At 38.5% G+C, this 19,426-nt stretch overlaps 1 protein-coding gene across 3 annotated transcripts in view; it reads right to left on the bottom strand.

The window, feature by feature from the left end:
- Positions 1-499: 499 nt before the first annotated feature.
- WTAP (WT1 associated protein) overlaps positions 500-19,426 on the bottom strand; it is a 38,738-nt gene continuing 19,811 nt past the window's right edge. For 2 of the 3 annotated variants that reach the window (XM_088474368.1, XM_088474367.1), the window contains exons 5-8: positions 18,845-18,972; positions 16,258-16,436; positions 4,116-4,270; positions 500-1,722 (exon numbers count right to left, since the gene is read on the bottom strand). In XM_088474368.1, the coding sequence (XP_088330494.1) occupies positions 1,151-1,722; positions 4,116-4,270; positions 16,258-16,436; positions 18,845-18,972 (1,034 nt within the window). In that variant the 3' untranslated portion in view covers positions 500-1,150. Of the gene's footprint in view, positions 1,723-4,115; positions 4,271-15,665; positions 16,437-18,844; positions 18,973-19,426 lie in introns of those variants that run through there. The other variant, XR_015878777.1, reaches the window with a different exon arrangement.

Raw genomic sequence — 19,426 nt, 5'->3', positions numbered from 1 at the left:
TAAAGCACACAGAACTTTACGACTGCAGGTGGAGTTTCATATTTTACACCTGCAACCAAATGCATCATCAATAAAGCCCTAAGTGTGGATCCCTCCAGTTGCTCAATTTCTCTCAATTATATTCTTGTAATAAATTACCTTACTATATGCCATAGACAATTTAGACAAAGCTTCACTGGGGACAAGGATTGATGCGAATAATTATTACCTGTAATAGATCGGTGGTATATAAGTGGTAAATAAAAAATTAAATACTTGTTACAAGCAGATAAGCAATCTGTAACTGGCAAGCAAAATAACAGTTCATCACAGGTTATGAAGTTTGCCATGACTCAGAAGAAAAGGCTGGAGGATATCACAGCCTGACTAAGTTACCAAAATATTTGCATATATAGTAAATTCATGTTTTGGAAATATACAGCCAATGTTACCAATATATATTTATTTTAAATATTAATCTGTACGGCAAGCATAAAATCAACAAAGCTGTATAAAAAGGTGACATTATTAAAAATCTTTATTTTGGTTTGGTAAGTACAGGCAAGGTAATATTGCAGTCACAGTCATATGCATAAACAATGTACAACAGTTTTGAAAACTGAGTAACTGCACACAAGTGTCAAACATTCAACCATCTAAAGGAGGAAAATAAGTAGTATTGTATGTACAGATATTTTGCAGAAGAGGAAAATAAATGGTGTTTAAACATGAAACTACCAGAGCACTTTCCTAATAGTCCAACTCTGTGATAAAACGACATCACTGGGCAAACTTTGGCAGCCAAACCCACAGTACCATGACAAGGTGCTGGTAAAGTCTAATTATGATGGAAACAAGGGGAGGAATGCCATTATACAGTAAGTTTTAGATATTAACAGTTGTACAGACATCATTAATGTGAAGAATTTTCAAAGTTGTTAATCTTTATTCAACATTTTATTAACTGACAAAAATTACTGTCCACAAGAATGGCATTTTTTATTTGCAACTTTCAATGTAATTAACTGTTAAAACGTCCAAATTGGCAGAGGTATTACATTAAGCAACAATGCAAAACAAAACTCGGCAACTTTATGACAAAATATGCACTATTCCTGGACAGTATGAACTTTGAAATTAAATTGTGTATATAAAAAAAAAATAATCCTTTTTACAAAATGGAACTCTGTACATTTGCACCAGAGTCCAAGCCATTCTGAATGTGACGGGAGCTCACAGTTCTGTTGCCCTTTCCACTCCTTGGTTTCTCCTCCAGAGAGTCATGATTGGAGTCTGTGTCATTAGAATGGTGAGTGAGAGAGTTCTCACTTCCAGTAGGTGAGTCTACACTTTCATACCCAGTACTAAGCTGATTCATGTAGCTGCCTCCACCTCTACCAGTTCTCTCCTCTGAGTGGTTTGACAGCTTGCCCTCATTCACAGGAGACACAGGAAAGTCTTCTTCTGCACTACTGCCCTCCCTATAAAGCCCCACAGAGCTGTGAGTTCTCTTATGAGAAGAGCCACCATTGCTTGGTCCATTTGACACACGACTGCAATCCTTACTGGTAGATTCTCCTTCTTCTTTGGGCTCTGCAATTGTTCTGTTAGCAGAACTTTGAGACTGCTGCTGGAACTGAGATAGTTGCTGGCGGGATTCCTTTAGTTGCTGTTGAAGAACTAAGATAGTGCTTTGCATTCCCTCCACCTCCTCGTCTAGCTGAATGATGAAGTCATTTAGTTCTGTTAAATAAAATATAACCACATAATTAAAATAATGAAGCAAAACGGTAAACAGAAAACTAATGCACAGATATACACACTAAAATGCTGGGCTGGAGGAATTTTTAATTGCATACAGTTTTACAGAAAACACAGTTAGTGTAGAGTGCAGTGCCCTGTCCAATTTTGAAGGGGCAAAATGCAGCATGCCCTTTTAGCAGCTAGCCGTGAAAACAGTCTGCCCTGTGCCTTCCCCTCCCACTGGCTGTAGTGTCCCGTGGGTGGGAAAAGTTGTGGTGACAGATCTCCGGATGGGTAAAAAGATGTTGTGTGCATGCGCACGACATCTATTCACCGCGAGGGGAGAGCTTGGGGGAAGCCCAGCACCTTCATAAGTGCTGGGGACCCCCCTAAGTGTGTGAAATTGGGGAGGGGGGGGGGGGTGGAAGGAAGGTCACAAAGACATCCCCTCCCTGGTCAACAACACCTGCAGACTCTTCTCACATCCTCAATGCCCTCCCCTGCCCGCAGTCTAGCAGGAACACTACACAGCACTTACCTTAACATGTCAGGAAGATTGTGTTGACAAGGGTATATCTAGTCAAAAATTTTACCTTAACACATTTGTTGGAACTGTGAACGACTGAGCTACAAAACATTCTGGTCATACTGTATAAATTCCTGTATGCCTTTCGAACAGCACAAAAACACTCACTGACTAGTTAACTTGCATTTTTTGCTTTCTTAAATCAGCATTACCACAATTGGGATCTGCATGCAGTGTCACAGAATGTTAACACAGAATGCAGACAGCGAAAAGTTGAATGCAGACAAAGTAGAAATGTGATTTAAGGGGGAAAATACAATTATTTTAGCCTGCGGCTCTGAATAATGGGTGCCTGACGGAGCAATGCAATTGTTGCTAGAAATTTGCAATAAGTCCTGGTTTTAGTCACCCAAACTGCTGTTCTATACTGCTAAACCCGGTCTAATCAGACATGACAATTAATGGGCATCCAAAAACATTTGAATTGCAACATTTGTCGCCCATTAATTAGTGAGCCTTAAATAACAATGGTTATCGCCTCCTAAATGTTGTAAAGCATCATGTTTAAAGTTCTAATGCAGACCATGTACAAATGCTTTAAAATCACAATACAACAGTCTCGGCATTCTGGGCACATACTCAGTATCAACATTCTGGTTGTCGACTAACTGCATCTTCCACAATTGCATTAGATCAAGTGTATTCAACATATGGCCCTCTAGCAGCTGTGGAACTAATGCTAGCATGCCCTGCCACAGTACCGCAGCAGCTGGAAGGTCGCATGTGGAATACCTCTGCACTAGATGGCAGATTCAATGTTAGGCGATTCCAATGTCTAAGGCAAATGTGACATGAATAGAGCAAATGTTCCAATAGCTTGCACTGGGTTCACAGATCTCTATGGCTATGATACAATTAAACATATGATTCTATATAAACATGGAGAATCAATGGCTATACACTGTCACTCTTTCCCCCCTCATTTTCTGAATGGATAACAAAATCTGTTTTGGTGCTGTGGAAACAGAAGATAAATATCACTGACCCTCAGCTCATTAATTTTGTGTTCACTCCGTTCAGAATGTAAAGGAAGAAAAAGAAAGAAAGAAAGAAAAAAAAAAAAAGACACTGATAGTGTCAGCAATTATTTACATGTAAGGAACAAGTATAAGATCAATGCCACCCAGAAAAATGATATGGGTAGATTTACTATTTCTTAAGTGTAACCACAAAAAGTAAATCAGATCGAAGACGTTTAATGGGGGCGATTCAATTGATAGTGCCGGCGGCTGTCGGTGCCCGACACAGCAACTCGGACGCAAACAGTCGCTGGCATTGGCATTACTACTCGCCCCCTCTTGTGAAGTCGAGCAGAAATGTGCAATAAGTCCTGATTTTGGCCACCCCAACCAGGACTTTAGACTGGTTTAGCCATTTTACGCGACTAACCGGGTCTAATAAGGCGCTACAAGCGCAATCATTAATGGGCGACCAAAAATAATTGAATTGCAACATTGGGCAATCATTAGAACGCCAAAACAATAAAACAAAATTGAATTGCCTCTAATGTGTTAATCACAGGTATACATGAAGCATGTAAGCAATCACCTAGTAAGCATTAGAAGCAACACTAGCCATTTCACTGGATGCCAAACTTTTGCATAAAAGGTATCTCAAAAAGAAACAGATGGGAAAATTGCCCCATGACACAGAAAAGGGACATTTTCTTCTGCACAAGACAGGAGAACTAATAATCAAACTAAAATAAAGCTATACTATTCATGCTTTTTATTAAAAAAAAACAAAAAACACAGAAAACACACAGGGATTTGGATTTATAAAACCCATTTGTAAACACGACCCTTACCATCCTGACTGCTTTTAAGTTCCTCACTATATTTCTTCTGCAAAGCCAACTCTGCCTCAAGTTGAGCAATACGACCCTGGGACAACTGCCTCCCCAGCTCCTGATTCTCCTGGATAAGCATTCGACACTTCGCCATTAATTTTTTGCCTGTTTGGCTGCAAAGGAAAAAGTTAGCTGTCAAAACATGAAGATATTACCTTGCATATGTTGCTGCACCTTAGCCAAGGCTTCCAGCATTATTATTAGCTTTTTAATTTTAAACACAAAATGTATCTTCTCATTAAAACCACGTGGCACATCCCGCTGCTTACAGTTATCCAAATGTTCCTCCAGAGTCTGGTCTCATTTATTGCTGCTTTGGAATTTGGAACTTTGTGGAGTTCCAGCGTGCAACCTTGTAAACTACAAAGGGAAGGAAACTGACCAAAGCTAAATGCATGAAAGAAAACAAGGTCTATAAAAAAGGTTTATGGCTTTATAAGAAAATCTCAGGACATAAGCACACTCTTTTGTAAAGAGATAAATGCCAACACAGTCAGACTAAAATTACTCAAACAGCAAAATATTCTTATAACAGATAATGATGCTATTAAAATTTCCCACATTAATGTTTTACAGTGCGTTTTTGTACAGTCAGATCTTTGGTGTTTTTAGAATGTATATTCATCGATGAGGCAAGAATTTATCATCTTTGATTTCTGATATTCGTTTGTCATCAAACTAGCCGGACACAATTAACTTTCCTTGTTCTGATAATTACAATGTAGATTAAACATTCTGCATTTAAACTATTTTAGCTTAAAAAGGGTGCAAATTGTAACTGAGGAGACCTCCTAAGTATTGTTCTACAGACAGAAGTTGAAGAGAGTGCTTTTTCCGATCTGTGCAGACCACCTAGTTTCCAACTCCAGACAACCTTTTTGTGGCTTTGAGGGGTAGTTATCCCAAAAATGGCAACTTTTGATATTCTAATGCTGTAGACACTAACAATGACTTAATTTTCAGGTGAATATCTTTAAAATCAGGCATGTTTTGTTAAACTGCAGAAAGTATATGAACTTTCTGGCCATACAAATGATGTTCCAAACTTTCTATATAAAAGATAAGACTATCAGGCAACCACCGCAGTAATAAATGATCACAGGTGTTACTGTAAACCTGACTTGCGTAATAACTATTCAAATAAAATTCTCAATGTTGATTCCTCAGATTTACTGCAAATGTGAGGTCCATATACCCAAGGCCTCAAAAAACAATATTCCTATGTAAACTTTCTATGATTTAAAGGGGTGCTGTCCAAATCTCTCAAAAAGCTACACTCATCTTTTAAATACATGCTGATTGGTGAGTGCTCACTAAAAATCTGAGCATAAACAATAGCTATAGGGATCACAATAAAGCACTGAACCGTACACAGCTACATTTTGACAATATGTGAAGCAAGCTTTTCAGGAGTGCTGACTACCTCCTGTTAGCAGTAAATGTGTGACTCAGTGATTCTTTAAGAGGGGAAAAAACAAAACCAAGAAAAAAAAAAAAAAAACACAACACCCCACAACCTACACAAAGGACTGGGGTAAATGTAATAGCCTGCGGACTGCAGGTATCCGAGTTCCATGCGAGACCGCCTGTTATTTTAAATAGTCATTTAAAAAGGCAAAACCAGGTTGATTTTGCCTTTTAAATTCCTGCTACTTTAAAACATCGGGGCAGTCTCACACGGAACTCGCCGATGCCTGCAGTCTTTTAGATTTAACCCTGTGACTGATTGTCAATTTGAGTAAATCAGTGAAATCAAATAACTGCTTTAGAAAAAAAAGGGACACGCCTAGTGAAACAACATTGTATACAATACGTCTCCAGTACCGGCTGTGACTGGGAATCTCCTTTGCGTAGCTGGTAAAATAGTGTCACAATATAATCGACACCGTCTTTGCAGAGGCATATTTCAACAAATCCATGCAATGCAAAGTGTATTTCATGCTTATCCGTGTCTCATTTTAGATACTAAAAAAATCTAATCACAACTGTAATAATGCATATAAACACAATGGGAGAAAGAAAAATTCAATGCGATGGATGTGATGTCCCATTCCAGAACAGCACATCATGTTCACCGGCACCCCATAGAATTCTGAAGAAAAACTTGCAATGTTGGCACTACCGTATACGGGCGAAATGTGTGCAACAATGCCCGTCTGGTTTTCACACCGAATTGAATTTCCCCAAATTAAATACATGTAGGGGTCGCCAACCACAAACATCCTTGTATCAGTTATTTTTACTGAATTACGGGACCGATTCAGAGAGGTACGTTTATTTGATGTTAACGCACCTCTCCAATGTTTGACAGTCTGACATACTGAGTGTGCAGAACTTCAAAGAGTTGATCCGATGGCTGCGCTTTCATATGCAGCATCGATTCGGAGGCAGGCCATGGGGGACTTTTCAAATAATGTGGCTTTTGCAGAATTTTGCACAGCTACTGCACAAAAAGACAGCGACTGCATGAATAATGTCCATCTCTGAATCAGCCCCTATGTACGGATATGTTGGAAAAGGCTCTTGGAAGTTTTTAGCCCTATCTACTATTTGGGTGAATGAGCCACAGACAAATAGTCCATTATTTATGATGCTTATGTTCAATCAAAACCATATTGCCAAAGTTGGACAAGTCAAAAATAAGCTCTCTACATTATGTAGCTTAAATCTATAGTAATTTCTACAAATTTTAACTGGACTTGTTTAGGTTATGACTCCGCAATTTAACAATCGAGTCTGATATTTTTAATTTATCAAGAGACACAGAGGGGTATTAAATATGAAACGTTGACTTCACTGTCGAAGTTTACGTTTCATATCGGAGTTTTTACCTGCGTTAAAGTATCGGGCGCGCTCCCGCTTATACCCGTATTCAATATAAAATTAACGAAAACGGGAAACTCCGAAGTTGGATTTGCGTAAAGTTACGAATTTTTCCTTAAAAAAAATTGTAAGACCCCCCCTAAAGTAGTAAAAACATGGGGGAACACTATGGGTACCCCCGTTTTAGCCTTTAATTGAAAGTTGGGGATTTAAATAGCCGCAGCAGGTGTTTTTTTCCCGACATTGAGGAAGTGATGCAGAAGAGCACTTAGGTTATTTTTTTCATTTTTTTAAGTGGTCCCATCAAATTTGGGGTACATGAAAATGGGGACTAGCATATTTTGATGTCCCTAGAGTAAGTTTTTAAAAATTCTGCATTTGTGCACCTGCCGTTATAATTCTATTCTAGAAAACACCTGCCGCATACTTGCAGAATAGCCCTGAACCTATTTCCCTATTGTTAAACAATTTTTTCCCTTTTTTTTTTCACCCCAATTTTTAAATTCATTTTTTGGGGTGTCCCTATTTTTTTTTTTTTTAACAGTTCTTTTTTAAATGTCATTCCCAGGGGTGCACCCCTAAACCCCAATTCTGCACTTTTTTTCAACACCTATTCAATGGTGAAAAGTTATCCCCGTTTTTTATCAGACTTGTCAAAACTGCGATAATACTTCGATAATGACGTCAAAACTGCGATATTAACGCAAAAACTATGTTATCGCTCACATACTGAATACCCGACAGTCACGTACATTAACAAACACAGTATTATACAAATGACAATCCTATAAACTACCTTAATATGCTACTATACATCCATACTCATAATGACAGTCTGCATCTATACCCGCTAGTGACTCCTTACCACAGAGTTTTTCCCCTCCGCAGCGATTTACCAATAGCAAGGGCAAAACATTTCCCTGGCATAGTGTTAGGATGCACTGTGCTATAGTGTCACCATGGACATGCCAGTCTAGCACTACAAGTATAAAATGTACTACCAAAAATAAATAAATCCCAAACTTACTTTTTTTTTTGGCTAACACCATTAACCAGGTTATCTTGCTCCATATACAAGAATGAGATCTGGTATGCCATAAATAAAATAGTTAGGCAATAACTCCATTATTTATGTGTGCAGTCAGTTGCATTAATTGGGCATTTATATTCAGCTCAAGGACCAAATGACCAGTTGTGGGTAACTACAGCTTGTGTGCTTGACAGCAACAGCTCCACCTTTAATCTAGACCATTGTGCCAGAGTGACATGCAATTTCAATGGTACAGTACAGTAATCACACTGCCTCTGTCCTGAGAAATCCGCTCTTTAGTGCAATGCAATTGTAGGACAAGTATAGTTAAAAATACAGAAAACTATAAAAGGGGTTAGATAGCAAAGCTAACATTGAAACCAAATTAACATATCAAGAGACAGATGTCCTTATTGAAACTGATAAATACATCTACAGCACTTTAATACTACCACTCCTACATTACTTTAATAAAGCCTATTGAATGCCAAAAAATAAAAAAAAACTGCTGACCTGTAAAGCTTTGGGGCGAGTTTTCTGTATTACAGTACCTTCAATTTCTATGCAAACTTTCACATTGCCACCTTGGAAATTAATGTTGCAGGCTTTTCCCACAAAACCCATATTTTACATTACCGTCTACTGTATATACAAAGCACAAAACAGAATAGTGAAACATAACAGGCCATTTACACTGATAGAAGAACAAATGGAAAAACCTGCAGCTCAAAAATTAAACTAAAAGTTGGTTGTCCAATAGCGGCGTCAATATTGAGGTGTCTTTTACCTAACAAAAAAGGTTTTTGCTATTAAGAGGTTGTGCGATTTTCAGGTTACCCATAATTTTATGTACTGCTGGGTCACAAATCCATGCACAGAACAGAATTTGAGGTGCCTTACTTGGCTGGGAGACCCCAGCACTTCATTTCCTGTTTGGTACCCCATGCACATACAACCCTAAGTGTCCAGTTGCCAATAAGTTAAAATGTGTTCTCAGCTCTCCTGACAATTGCAGATCCTTAAAAAGGCACATGAAAAAATGTTATAAAATTCTTGTAAGACAATTCGGCCTTTTGCTAAAAGCATGACAGCTTCACTACATCGAAATATTGGAAGCCCCATCCTTACATAAATCAAGATAGCACTGTAGCTGGAGCAGACAATTTGGCCTCAAAGACACACATTTAGTGACTAGATAGATGGCATTTTAACCACTAGAAACCAGTACCACTGTAAATTCAATAATATGCACAGACGAGGAATGGCAAGCCCACTTTAATTGCACTTCTTTGATATCCCAGGCTTAAATAAAAAGCTATTTCTAAACCATCCCGACATGTGCCCAATGTAAATCACTAGAAATCTCAATTCACTTAAAACAAAGTCTCCTCCAAGGATATGATGGACAGAAGTGTAAAACTGTATCAACAGGGTATAGGTGATAGTATATTTAACTTATGTATTAAAATAGGGTCATTTGAGAAGACATTTTCAAATGTTGTTTAAAAGGAAGGAGAGAAGGGGAGAGGTGAGACACACTTCAAGGACATGAATAGTGTATAACACATATGAATAAACAACTTTCACATACTTGGTGTACAGATACTATTTCAGTTTTATATATACACACATGGCAGTACCCATACACATCCTTCCACTCATTAAAGCTTACTCTACCCACCATGCACAACTTACTTGATTCAACAGGACAGATTTTTCCAATTTGTTTTCTACAGGAGAAAGTTGTTAAACCTTCTGACAGTTCTTTTAATCCAGTTTTGTTGTTACACAAGGTAATTTGCATCTAACAAATGATGTGGCATTTATCGCTTTACAAAGGATTGCACAAGCAGCACCTCACTTGGCACAATTCCTCAACAAAGTGCTGGCTAAAGTAAAAAGCTAAATATTGATCAGAGAATAGGAAATACAGTGCATCCCATTATTTTAGCTGTAAAGAAAATACCAAACAGAATATTAAGCTTCATTTTTTCATGTATGCAAGACCGTGGTTAATCAGCTCAAATGAATGCAGTTTGTGGCACACCACATGCACATGAGGAGTTTGCATTGTACACACACTCATGCAACATTTACTTAATACATGCCTTAGCAGTTTTATTTTATTTAGAGTCAGACACAACTTTACTTTTGCTGCCCTTGGAGACACCACTCTACTTTAGCTTTGGGTAAAATTGTATATAGAGAGCAATATTTACTACAGCGCTAAAGGGTGGTCTGATGAACACAAAAAAACCCATAGGGAAGAAAAAAATAGGAATGTATACAGTAATAGTATAATAAGGGCATGTACAAACAAAATTAATGTCATCTCTAGGTGAAGAATCTCCTTATAGACAACCCAACCACAGCAGTTATGTTTTTGGTGAAGTTTACAATGTTAATAGTGGAATTGGTATTTACCCGACAGTATTTGAAGCCTCCGATTGTCCCACTGTGGTTTCCTTATCATAGATTTAGATAGGCTTAGCTACTAGAATTAACCTAATTCTTACACCGCAAAGGGATCTACCCATTTAAATCCAATGAACTGCAGGCTAGAATTGGGCCTTTAGAAGCTTCACAGACCACATAGATCATACCAACTGTGTATCGTATTTGTTATGCTGGGCTTACACTGTCAGAAAAAATGCCTGTCATACCGACAGACATTTTATCTGGCAGCCTAACACCCTGTGAGATATATATGTGTATGCCCGCGTTATCTGCAGTGTATTGGCCAAGATTTCTGTGCTCCTCCCCTGGGGAGGAGACATTTCCCCGTTACTATCCTGTGAAGGAACAGGGGAAATGTCTGTCGGTCGGCCACGCTGGGCATACACTGTCCAACGTGGCAGACATTTAACTTACAAAATATTGCATCGGATTGACATGCTGGTTGATCTGGCATGCCCGACCAATTGATATTTTAGCATCGATCGGCAGCACTCAGTAAAATTATCGGGGTGATCCACCGATATCAGGCATATAGCCCTGAAATGTATAGTGTATACCCAGCATAACAAGATTCATTCATAACACAGTAAATCTACCAAACATAAGCTTTAACATTGTGGGTGGAGTACTTTTATAACGTTGTGATTTAGATTTGTCAGAAAGCTGTAAATCTCCCATATGGTATGACAAGATCACAATACATCTAAACTTCCAATAGGTTCTAAAGTATTGTGATCATCATCAATGGAATAAAAAAAAAAAAAGTACAATTTATTGTAGAAAACGATCACATATTTGACTTTTAAATGTATGCATACTTTTTTTCACTATGATCAAAATTTTCTTATTTACTTAATAGAACACAACCAGATACTAATGTATTTACTGTTCATGAGGAACAAATGTAGGTCTATGAAACATTTTAGTTAAAAATAGATTTTGCAACTGCCCTTTTTTGTTTGTTAATTTACTCTGACAACAAACAAAATCTATTTTTAAAGCATATTCGGTCAGGACTACACAAATCCCAGTGGCCAGTACCACTTGAAAATGCATCCCAGCAATTGGAGTCCCCTGGCTCTTTGTTCTCCTCCTTTCTCCTGCAGCAGACACGATCAAAGCCCACTCTCCAGTGTGCCTGCCAGGACCCCATAGAATAAGATCTGGTATTAGACACAGTACTCAGTGCTGTGCAGCATTATACCTGTCCATTATAATTATTCCTGCAAAGAGATCAGGGGTAGAGGTGCATTTTCTGGTGATACAGACTAGTGAGTAATGCTTTATTTGGGGGGACACTGGTGGGTGTACAGCCATGGCCAAAAGTTTTCAGAATGACACAAGTAGTGGTTTTCACAAAGTTTGCTGCTTCAGTGTTTTTAGACCTTTTTGTCAGATGTTACTATGGTATACTGAAGTAAAATTACAAGCACTTCATAAGTGTCAAAGGCTTTTATTGAAAATTACATTATGTTTATGCAAAGAGTCAATATTTGCAGTGTTGACCCTTCTTTTTCAAGACCTCTGCAATTCGCCCTGGCATGCTGTCAATCAATTTCTGGGCCACATACTGACTGATGGCTGCCCATTCTTGCCTAATAAATGCTTGGAGTTTGTCAGAATTTGTGGGTTTTTGTTTGTCACCCACCTCCTGAGGATTGACCACAAGTTCTCAATGGGTGTAAGGTCTGGGGAGTTTCTTGGCCATGAACTCAAAATTTCGATGTTTTGTTCCCCGAGCCACTTAGTTATCACTTTTGCCTTATGGCAAGGAGCTTCATCATGCTGGAAAAGGCATTGTTCATCACCAAACTGTTCTTGGATGGTTGGGAAAAGTTGCTCTTGGAGGATGTTTTGGTACCATTCTTTCTTCATGGCTGTGTTCTTAGGCAAAATTGTGAGTGATCCCACTCCCTTGGCCGAGAAGCAACCCCGCACATGAATGGTCTCAGGATGCTTTAATGTTGGCATGACACTGCACGAAGACTTTTGGAGGATAGCCTGGTGTCAAGAAGGGCAGCAAAGAAGCCACTTCTCTCCAGAAAAAACATCAGGGACAGACTGATATTCTGCAAAAGATACAGGGATTGGACTGCTGAGGACTGGGGTAAAGTTATTTTCTCTGATGAGTCCCCTATCAGATTGTTTGGGGAATGTGGAAAAACACTTGTCTGGAGAAGGAAAGGTGAGCGCTACCATCAGTCCTGTGTCATGCCAACAGTTAAGGCACCCTGAGACCATTCATGTGTGGGGTTGCTTCTCAGCCAAGGGAGTGGGTTCACTCACAATTTTGCCTAAGAACACAGCCATGAATAATGAATGGTACCAAAACGTCCTCCAAGAGCAACTTCTACCAACCATCCAAGAACAGTTTGGGAATGAACAATGCCTTTTCCAGCACAATGAATCACATTGCTATAAGGCAAAAGTGATAACTAACTGGCTCGGGGAGCAAAACATCAAAATTTTAAGTCCATGGCCAGAAAACTCCCCAGACCTTAATCCCTTTGAGAATTAGGTGTCAATCCTCAAGAGGCGGGTGGACAAACAAAAACCCACAAATTCTGACAAACTCCAAGCATTGATTAGGCAAGAATGGGTGGCCAGTCAGTTAGTATGTGGCCCATAAACTTAATGTAATGGTCAATAAAAGCCTTTGACACTTATGAAATGCTTGTAATTTTACTTCAGTATACCATAGTAACATCTGACAAAAGGGTCTAAAAATACTGAAGCAGCAAACTTTGTGAAAACCAATACTTGTGTCATTCTCAAAACTTTTGGCCATGGCTGTAGTTATTTTGTGGGGAATCAAAGAGGCTCAGACTTGTGGAATTATGGGTGGAGCACAATACAATGTATAGGCTGACTACAGGTAGGTTTGATGTGCTATAAAATTGTGTTGGGCAATGTTATTTTATGCTGGTCATTTGGGTTGCATACAAAACAATACAATCATTAGATAAATTACTTTTTGGTCATCGCAAGGTACATTGTTACCGCCTTACAATTTACATAACTTCAACCCTAGTCTCTTTGTAAATTTCACATTTTTAATTATAAAATTGCTGGCTCCTAACTTTTGCTTAACTTTTTTGTCGCCTCTATTACATTATCTAACAACAATCAGAGTTCATTCTAGCACCCTCACCTGTCACGTGCAGTTCCTGTTCCCTGCCTGGGGTGTCACTCTCTGATCTTTATCTCAGCAGTTTTGTGTATCAGCTGAGTGCACTAGAAGCACCAGAGAGCAACACTCCAGGCAGAAAACAAACTGCACGAGTTGACAGATGAGGGTGCTAGACTGAACACTACAATCATCTAATCCCATCCAAAGCCACGCTTAATGTGTAGGTAACAAAGGAAGGTTAAAACAGGAATAATTGATCCCTGTGATTAAATAAATGAAAAATTGATTAAGTGCAACAAAGGACGCAGTATGTTTTTTTTTTAAGCAGTCCGATCCGTCCTGTGTTTCCAGTATACAAATAGATAATAGGGATCCATGATTCCTAATGAAAGTTCTGTTCAAGATTCATTTGCTTTTTTTTTTTTTTTTTTTTTAACCTGGTTGTTAAGGTTCAGTTGCTCTTAACAGGGTTAAAAAAAAAAAAAAAAGGTACCTCAGAATGGCCATAGACCCTTGCTTATACATACCCTGCAAGATCTTGTTCATGTGCACTAACAAAAGTAGCCTGTCACTGATCCACGTTAAGCTATTCAGAATCATATGGACTCTTCATTGCATAAGAGAGTGTCACACACCAAATAGATCACCAGCGATACGCAGATCCCAGGGCAGTTAATCAGGGCTCTGTCAGTTCTAGTATGCAACTCAATAAAGTCCATCTTAAAAAGGGCAAAAGAGTGGAAGGGAGATTGTAATCAGGAGACCCAATAAACCACCATTATCTTTATTTTGTGGTGGGCGGTAAAAGAAATGGAGGTACCCCGGGAGAACTGGCAGCATGGAGAAGCCCCTGGGGCCTATATAAAGATGCAGCAAGTTAGGAAATTATTTTCCTATGTAAAAAAACAGCTTTAAATGGCTCAACAGAAATCAGTAGAAATATATCCATCTTGTGCACATTATACAATAGGATAAAATGGAGGTCACAGAAATCAAGCTTATATGTGAAAGAAATGTAATTGAAGAGGGAAGAAAAACATTCCACGTAATTTATACTTAAAAGCGATGGTCTTTGCTGAAAAACTCAAACAAATTCTACTTCATTCTTTATAAAAAAAATACAGAAAACCTTTTAAAATTGCAACCAGACTTGAAGTTCAAAATCTGCAAGTGTGTTGTACCAAGAAAAAAAAATGTATTGCAAGTGCTCAAAGGCTCCTGCACCTGGGCAAGATATTTAAGTAAACAGGTTTAATAATCCTATCAACCCGCTTACCTGATTGTCCAAATAAGAATTTAATTTTTTTAGAATGTATTCAAAATGTGCAATATAACCTATATTTTTATAGCCATTTTTCATACAAGAATAAAAAACAAAAAAAACCTTAATCCAGGTAGAGCCTAAGAAAAGAAAGCAACTGGTTATACAAACACAAACCAAAAACATTGGACTTCAGAAGTCTTAGTCCTTCACAGAAGACATTAGATTAAATCATAAAGTAAGGTGTCTAGGCAACTTAGAAATTAAATTTTTGCATAATTGCAATTGTATAATAATTTTATGCCCATTTTCCTAGTGGCATCCAAGGGAACTAAATATTAATCCTTTAAAAATATGGCTAATATGGGAATCTAAAATTCTTAAAATGCAAGTGTCTTTCTTGACCAAAATTAATGCAGAAAAACACAATACAAAAAGCAAAATTAAAAACAGGCAAACAAGCAAAAACTATGTAGAGCCATATACCAGCAAGCCTGACAAATAAGTTCATGGCATGCTCTTTTGCCATTATTACAGCTAGCCTTGCAACAGGCTAGTCGCAGAACAATTTTATTCCTGTGCCAAAGTCAGTTCCATGGAGGTGAGTAACACACCTTCATTCAATATGGATAATGTGTTTTTTGATGGAGGTCCATTAGATTACCAATCATCAGAGAAGTGTGCTTGAAACTAAATTCCAGCAGTTCACTAGCATTACATAGTTGCTAGCCAAAAGCATGCACTACTCTGGTGTGACTGATCAACATTACGCGCCCAAGGAAGCCCCCCATTAAAAACAAAAATCACCTTAGTTTGAGATTGGGCCCAGCAGTTCATTGAACAATCATGAAATGAAGTCCAGAGTCTTATTTGAAAATACAGACTAAAATGTCTATAAGTCACTAGGCTGAATGTAAGGAGCAATGAACATTCCACCTGTTACACTTTACGGGAATTTTACATGTTCAATTTCATGATTTATGGCAAAAGGAAAAAAAACAACACTAAGTTCTCTCCTCCATATATGGCTGCTGACAATGTGCCAGACTAAAGACTTCCTTTTTCTCCCTGTATTTTCTTCAATCAGAACCATTTTTTGCAAGTGTCTAAGTGTTCTAGAAATGGGGACACTGCTGGATGCGGCCACTTCTTCGGAATAGTCCGACGCGCTCAGGCCTCTGAAGCAAATGAGGGGAGGAAAATAAAAAGCTGAAATACAAGGTTCATCTGATAAGTTTTACATTAAGCATTATAAGCTGGACAATGTAAGAAAGTGGCTTTTTGGCTCACAAGAGTCTGAGTCTTGGTGTGCAAAACGAGTACTTGGCCATCCCACCATAGCATTCTCGCAGTGGGACTGTCAGGGAAGTCTTGACTGGGGAGTATTTGGTTTGTTTACCTATCAGGCGTAAATTTCCAGGCACTCAGTTCATTTTGGGCTTGTTCCAGTTTGTCTTTAGTCTGTTCCAGTTCACCTTTCATTTTGAGGAAAAACAAGTTGATGGCTGGGTCAACCATAGTAGTTCTCAGCTGGGCAACACTTGGCTGCTGGACTTGCTTGAGGTGTTGAATTTGGTTCTGCACAGAGGACCCAAAAGCACAATTACTAGCATGCTAGGACGGCACACAGTAGTTTTTGTTGTAGTAGAAAGTATAAAATGTAAGTAACACAAGGCTTTATGTTGCATAGTGACCAGTTGGTGACCACTGTAAAATCACAATGCTTTCAAGGGACAAGTCTGCATTTTTGTTTCCCTGAACTGCACCAGGAAGCAAATCTAGCTATTTTGCAGGGCCAGGGCACATTAGCCATATCCTATTTTACACACAAAATTACATTTAAAAAAAGTGCAAACAAAACACACACCAAGGGGGAGATTTATCCAACTTTCTAAAGTGGAGGTATTGCCCATAGCAACCATTCAGAATCTATCCATAATTTTATAAAACACACTAAATGATAGGTAGACTATGAATGGTTGCTATGGGAAACACCTCTACTTGTCAGTTTACAAAGGTTCGATAAATCTCCCCTTAATAGTGGAAGCTATGTTAGTCTACTAGGCAGGAGGATTCTGCAAGTCTGAGGCATTAATCAGTCATACCCATTGAAGGTGGAACACAAGCAAATCTTTAGACATGTTCTAGAGCAAAGGGGCACTTTGTGGTTTAGAACCCAATTGTAAGCCAGCATAGCATGTGTAAGCCATTAGATATATGATTATAAAGTACAATAAAGGATATGTCATATACAAATTAAGTAGAAATTACTACTAAAAGTGTTTAAATAGGGGCAATAAATTATAATACATTAGTTGGTAGTACAAAAATTTGCAGATGCTTATGTGGGATACACCCCAAGTTAAGACGCCATGACCTACAAGGTGAACTTAATGTATATTGCTTATCCTTAAAGTTAACAGACTAATCTTAATAAAAACACTTTACTCAGCGCATGCCATCTTATCAGTCAAAGTGGGGTATTTAATTGTTGGCTGGGCACCCAATGGAGCTATTCAATTACTGCTCCATCTGGGCACAGATGCCGCAGACGCCCAGATTTCTGCTTGCACCCTCATGTGGTGGCGAGCAGAAATCTGCAAAAAAGTCTGCCATTTGGGCACACTAACCAGGACTTCAGATGTGTTTAGCCGTTTTATGCAACTAAACCTGGTACATTTGGGTCAGTCAGGCACCCATTACTTATGGGAGTGAACAAAACAATTAAATTCACCCCAAAGTCTTCAACACATACTAAATAAACTTGGACAATTATATTACACTGTGTGCAGCTATGTACGCTGTTTGTGTTCAGACATTCCTCCTAATAAATTACTAGAAAATATTCCCAATCCTTTAGCTTTTTTCATTTCCAAAACACGACAGCAGGTCATATCAGAAGACGATGCAGTTATAACTTTTACATGCATAAACATCTCACACGTTCTTGTAATATTATATAGAATTAACATTTTCAAAGGCTAATCTCCACTTTAACCAATTAAGTATTCAATATAATTAAAGCTATATGTAACCGTTCTAAATTAAGTTGCTCATTAGTGATAGTTATTATTACAGATTATTAGTTGCTTATGCATGTATGTGGTTTTTGTAGTAAATCCACAAACATATTAGGCAAAATGGACTTTTATAAATGTAGCCACAAGACGCAACTGAATGCAGTGTTCTCCCCAGAAAATGTTTCAGCCGGGGGGCATCAGGAAGTAGTCGGGTGGGGGCCTTAATAATAGCAATAATAAAATGTTTTAAAACCTGACCTTATAATGATTTAAACTTTGAATATATAAAATGTTATTTCTTCTCCTTTTCTTATTAGAGGCCCAGTCGTCTGATTATGAAAAAACTGCAAAGTCTGTAGGATCTGGTCCTTTTTTATACAGCTCCCAGATACTGTCCCCACTTTCAGGCTCCCAATGTGCCGGGTGGTGCACCTGCAATAAACATCCTGGGGAGAACACTGTGAATGTGTCATCTGTGCAACCATGTCCTAATGGTGACCTCATTGTCTTAATTCTGGCTTTAGACTACAGCAGAGGTTCCCACACTCAGTCCTCAAGGCACCCTAATGGTCTAGGTGTTAAGGGTAACCATGCTTTGGCACAGGTGACTTAATTAGTATAACAGTCTTTTGAATTAACATCTGTGCTCAATCATGGATATCCTTAAAACCTGCAACGTTAGGGCGCCTTGAGGACAGAGTTTGGGAACCACTGGACTACAGTGTTTAAAAATGAAAACTGTATGCAGATTATGTAGAAGGGCCAGGGACCTCCACATTACACAGTGATCTCACAGATCGCTAACTGTTGCCACACAGCATTTCCCAATTTATGAGCATAACAAACAACTGCAGGACACTTTAATCACGTACCCTGGGCTATTTATATAAAAAAAATACATATTGTATATAATATGTACTTAATAATTTGAATCAGAAATGTAGAAAACATGGAAGTCTCACTAACCGTGCATTCCTGCATCTCCTGCTCTTTTGTGGCCAATCTCATTACTAGTATGTTCTCCCTTCGAGCAGACTCTTGTTGTTGCTGCTTTAGCTTTTCTTCAGATTCCCGAAGTCCAGTCACATCATTAGCTGAAGACAGATTGTAAATATTACACCAGAGAAATCACTTATGAAAGTACCAGTCGAACTGGAATGAAAAAATAAATAAAATGCCTAGCCAGTGTAAAGCCTAACTTTAGTGTAGTTATGAGCACATAACATTCTGGTAATAAATAGTTTTCAGAACTCTCACACTTGCATTTCCTAACTGGCCATACAGCATTGCTGTCAGTGTCCACATACAAGGTAGCAGACTGTTTAGGGCATGTGGGATGTTTTACACCACAATATTAACTTTATTGTGATAATGTAAAAAAACATAGATTGAACATGGTGTACAGCATAGGCCGCAATAGGCTTTTAATTTCGGTCAATCGTAAAACTGCAATAACGCGCCCCAGTGAAATTTTGAGACAAGTCATCCATTTGAGAGCACAGACCAGATTGTTTTTTAATCCAAATGGCCCATGGGATAACCCGATTC

The sequence above is a fragment of the Taudactylus pleione genome, unplaced genomic scaffold, assembly GCF_031769625.1.
Source record: "Taudactylus pleione unplaced genomic scaffold, aTauple2 ptg000154l, whole genome shotgun sequence".
Taxonomy (NCBI): domain Eukaryota; kingdom Metazoa; phylum Chordata; class Amphibia; order Anura; family Myobatrachidae; genus Taudactylus; species Taudactylus pleione.
This window is presented reverse-complemented; position numbering and strand designations above follow the sequence as displayed.